The 4,144-nt window shown below is 52.4% G+C and overlaps 1 protein-coding gene across 1 annotated transcript in view; it reads right to left on the minus strand.

The window, feature by feature from the left end:
* Positions 1 to 3,538: 3,538 nt before the first annotated feature.
* LOC113217696 (glutaminyl-peptide cyclotransferase) overlaps positions 3,539 to 4,144 on the minus strand; it is a 10,067-nt gene continuing 9,461 nt past the window's right edge. Inside the window, exon 7 of the mRNA XM_026437713.2 lies at positions 3,539 to 4,132. Coding sequence (XP_026293498.1) covers positions 3,987 to 4,132 — 146 coding nt within the window. The 3' untranslated portion in view covers positions 3,539 to 3,986. The remainder of the gene's footprint in view (positions 4,133 to 4,144) is intronic.

Raw genomic sequence — 4,144 nt, forward strand, 5'->3', positions numbered from 1 at the left:
CCCCCCCCTCAACCCCTCGGACCTTGACGCGCAATAATTTAACTCGCGGCTCCGGTAACGCACTTCGCATAGGCGCCGCCGGCGCTCGGAGGGCCTCACGGAGTCCTTCGCACCCCACCCTCGCCTGCGCACACAACCCGAAGAAACTATTTGATGAAAATGACTGCCCGCAATGTGAGTAAAATCAACCCTAGCATCACCTGTCTGGGGCAGAAGCCTCTAGAACCTGGTGGATTAAGGGACAGATTTGGATTAACCGCACGTTTTTACGTTTCTACATTCCGCGCTGGAATTTTTGAGGGAGTCTAGGGTGAAATTCCGTCCCGTTCAACAAAATTTCCAAAACCTTTCAACTGCCATAAGGGATCGCCCAGAAAATACGTTCGGTTTTTTGTCAGGTACATTCGGCAAATTACTAGAGCTCGAGCTCAGCGCCTGCGAGACTCGGGGTAGGCCACCCCGCAGTACACGCGTGCACTGAATGCAAGATTATGCCTACCCATCAGGCGCTATGAGCAGCTTGCTTAGTCTGATTCGTAACAGTGAATGGCGGACGTACAACTTTCTGGATGATCCGTTGATTTTAGATTCATTCACCATTCACCCTGAGCGCAATCACTTTCATCAAATCATTTTTTTAAAGTGCTGCACTCTTCTCCGCCTCGGTTGTAGGGTGGTTTCGCATAGATTCACGCCTTCTTCTCTCTCCCACCGAGTGGCAGAGAGCCCCAAAAGAACGACAAGGTGGTGCGCAAACACTGACACTGGGCAGAATCTCCCTCTCATGCCGACCGGACGTGTCAAAACTTCTCTCCAACCGCTCCGCCCCGGCCGCCCCCGCTGCCCCCGCAGTGGGGGCGGGGTTGCGGGCCGCGCCTGCGAGTCGTATGGTGTGGGGGCGGCTGGGCCGTGAGGCTGGGCCGCGCCCGGGGGCGGCGATGGCGATGACGTCACCACCGCGCGGGGAACGTCGCGTCGGATGGCGTACGGGGCGTATGCGTATAAGGGCTATAGTCGCGGAAAACTGACGCCTGACATTGGTCGTGGCTGTTGAAAATTACAAGCAAGTTGTTATATGCACAACATTTTTCTAGCGCTGGCAGTTTACGAGATACGGACACCGAAAATCCTCAAACAGTTTGCATGTCCTAATTATAAGAAGAGTGATAAAAACAAATCGGAAGTGTCAGGCATTGTCACGACTCTCAGTGCGACACATGACGTGACGCCAGCCAAGGACATGCGCTGCGCACCCAGCCTAGCGCCCGGGCCTCCACGCCAAGGTCCAGGCCAAGGTCCAGGCAGACCCACGCCCCACGCGGCCCCGGAGCAAACATACGGGCGCCCTTCGCCGTGAATTCTCTTTGGCAGTTGTTTGGTTTTCCCTTTGGCGGTGGTTGATTCGGGTTGAGAAGGCCGCGTCGCCGTCGGAGGCAACGTGTAATAAATAAAGAGAGAGTCACGTGTGTGTCGGTGTGGAAGGAAGGGGGTGGGGCGGGGGTGTAACAGTAAGTCGCGACCGCAGTCTGGCCCGCACGGCCCGCACCTGCTCGCCTGCCTGGCTAGGGGTTGTCGGGGCATGGGGCGGGGCGCAGCGCCCCATGTGGCGCTCGCTACCCCCGCCCCCACCCCTCCCCTCGTCTCCAGCTCCGGGCGCTCCCGCGGCCCACCCACGCAGAGAGACGGGGCATTCGCCAGAGGGCGCTGCCAGGCGCTGCTGGGCGCTGCTGGGCGCTGCTGGGCGCTGCGGCTGCGCGGCGCCCCGCAGGCGGTGGCGCTGTCCTTGTCCGGAAGGCGATAAGCCCTTTGGGCATGTTGTATGACTCGCGCAAACAATCAGGGCGAAGCGCAAACAGGACCAGCGCACTGCGACCCGCGCGACCCGCACCAAAGCCAATCCCACACGCTGCCAGGGCCACTTCCGTTTGCATGCCCCCATGCCACTCCCCCCCCCCCTTTCTCCTAGCAGCCTCCAACAAGGGGGTGGATTGCGGCATGGGTCCACGAATCGCATCAATGAGGAGAGCCGGGCTAGCCTGGCGTTCCTGGCGGGAGCCCTACGTCACGGAGCGCCTGGCAGGCAGGCAGCGCCGAGGCACGGCCGCGTGCACAGGGTGGAGCTGGCCTACCCTGCCCCGGGCATCCCACCGCGTCGAGTGCGAGACGACGAACCGGTTCCACAACGGTGGCGACGGCAGCTTTGGGCGGGCGCACAAGAGCTCTGACGTCAAAAAACGCACAATTCCGTTGAACCATCGCAATGCAGACGAACCTTTGTTTCCCCAGCTGTTTTCGGCGGGAAAACAAGGGGCCGAGCGACACTGCTAGATGTGCTGGGTCATTATTGAAGGTCGCGAAAGGTGAAGACGACATGGACACCTCCCTCCCTACCTCCCATATGTACCAGGTGTAACTGGGAATACGCAGCAGTGTTGCGGGATTGCATACTCAATATGGCCGCAGGGGCCATGGCCACCTTACGGGTGTAAGGAGTAGGCAAATCCGTAACACCACTGCGTATTCACATGCACATTCGGTATTATTAGTATGAGATTAGCTGACGAGACCTTGGGAGGTTGTCCAGTTTAACGCGGATCCGTGCGGATCCGTACGCTCGCTCTGGGAGGGCTTAAAATAGTAGCAATTGTGTTAACTCCTGTACATATTATGAACAAGGAAAGGCATAGGAATAATATTCTGTAAAAACCACGACACTGTGGAGCTATTTTCTAAATTGGAGGAGATATTGCTGAGGGGGAAATCACTAGGGTTCGTAGCGTACGGACTATTTCGTGGTATTTCTCCTACCATTTCGGTTATTTCTCCTGCCATGTCGGCTATTTTCCGCCTATTTCGGATTATTTCAGGCTATTTCGCGCTATTTCGGAGTATTTCAGGGGTATTTCGCGACTATTTCACCGACTATTTCGCGTCTATTTCGTCTTTATTTTGCTCTATTTCGCCTCTATTTCGCCTTTATTTCGGGCTATTTCGGGGGAAGGTGTACGAACTATTTCGCAAGTGATTTCCCCCTCGGATATTGCAGACTTTAAAAAGCGTAAAAAATTACCATTATTTTTATTTTTTTACAGAATAAAATACCCTGGCCTTTCCTCGTTCATAATATGTAGGAATTAACACAGTTGCAACTGTTTTAAGCCCTCCCAGAGCGAGCGTACTTAAGTTCAGCAGCGTCCGTGCGGATCCGGATTAAACTAGGCAACCTCCAGGGAAAAGCGGAGACCTTTGACCCCCGTGCTTATTGGCCTAGAGGCAGCCGCCGACTGAAAGTAAAAGTAGAGTAAGTTGAGGAGGGACAGAGCTAGCGTCAAGATGTAGTCGTGTGAGAGAACTGAAGGAGACGCAGTCTACTCGTAATTCTAACATATCATACGTGGATTCGACGAGAATCGTATGCTACACGCCACCCGCTCGAATCTTGAGACTCCGCTTCCCAATAAACAGGAAGATGGAGGAACCGGTTCTTATAAACACAATTTTTGGAGGGGAGTGTAAGAAAAAGGAGGACTCTCCCCAGTCAGGTTTCAAGCTGGACGGTACCACGCACGTTTATTCTCATGAATAGACCCGCAAGACATTAACAGTGATTGCTCCCCCCCAGAGAACAGAAACTTAGCTTCCCTGCAGTGTATTAAATGAGAAATGACATTAAGTTTTTGGCTGACAGTTCCTTTAACAAATGATTAATACTGTGCTTGGTGATGTAACAAAAGAACTTTCCTATGGAGAGTCAATAAAAGTAAGGATACTAACAAAATAAGCAAAGTGCAATCACAGTTTCTTAAATCTTCCCACAAAATCTTTGGCCGACTATCAGACACCAAATAAAGAAAACTAAAGATAATAAATTGAAATCAGTTCAAAGGCATAATTCTCATATTATAAGAGCATGAAGCTACTTGTAAAAGAGAAAAAGATAGCTGCCAAAATACCCCAAAACTATGATATGAGACCACTCACGTTACTTATAAATTGTAGTATCTTAGTATAAAAAGACGCAATATTGTGTTCATGTCTTCCACAGTAACCATATCGATTGCATCAAAATTGTCAGAACTTGTATGCCATACATCCGGAAAACGGGATGGAATCCAATGAATGACAGGGACATCTGAAACAGAAA

This window comes from Frankliniella occidentalis, unplaced genomic scaffold (genome assembly GCF_000697945.3).
Source record: "Frankliniella occidentalis isolate FOCC.00 unplaced genomic scaffold, Focc_3.1 Scaffold401, whole genome shotgun sequence".
Lineage (NCBI taxonomy): Eukaryota > Metazoa > Arthropoda > Insecta > Thysanoptera > Thripidae > Frankliniella > Frankliniella occidentalis.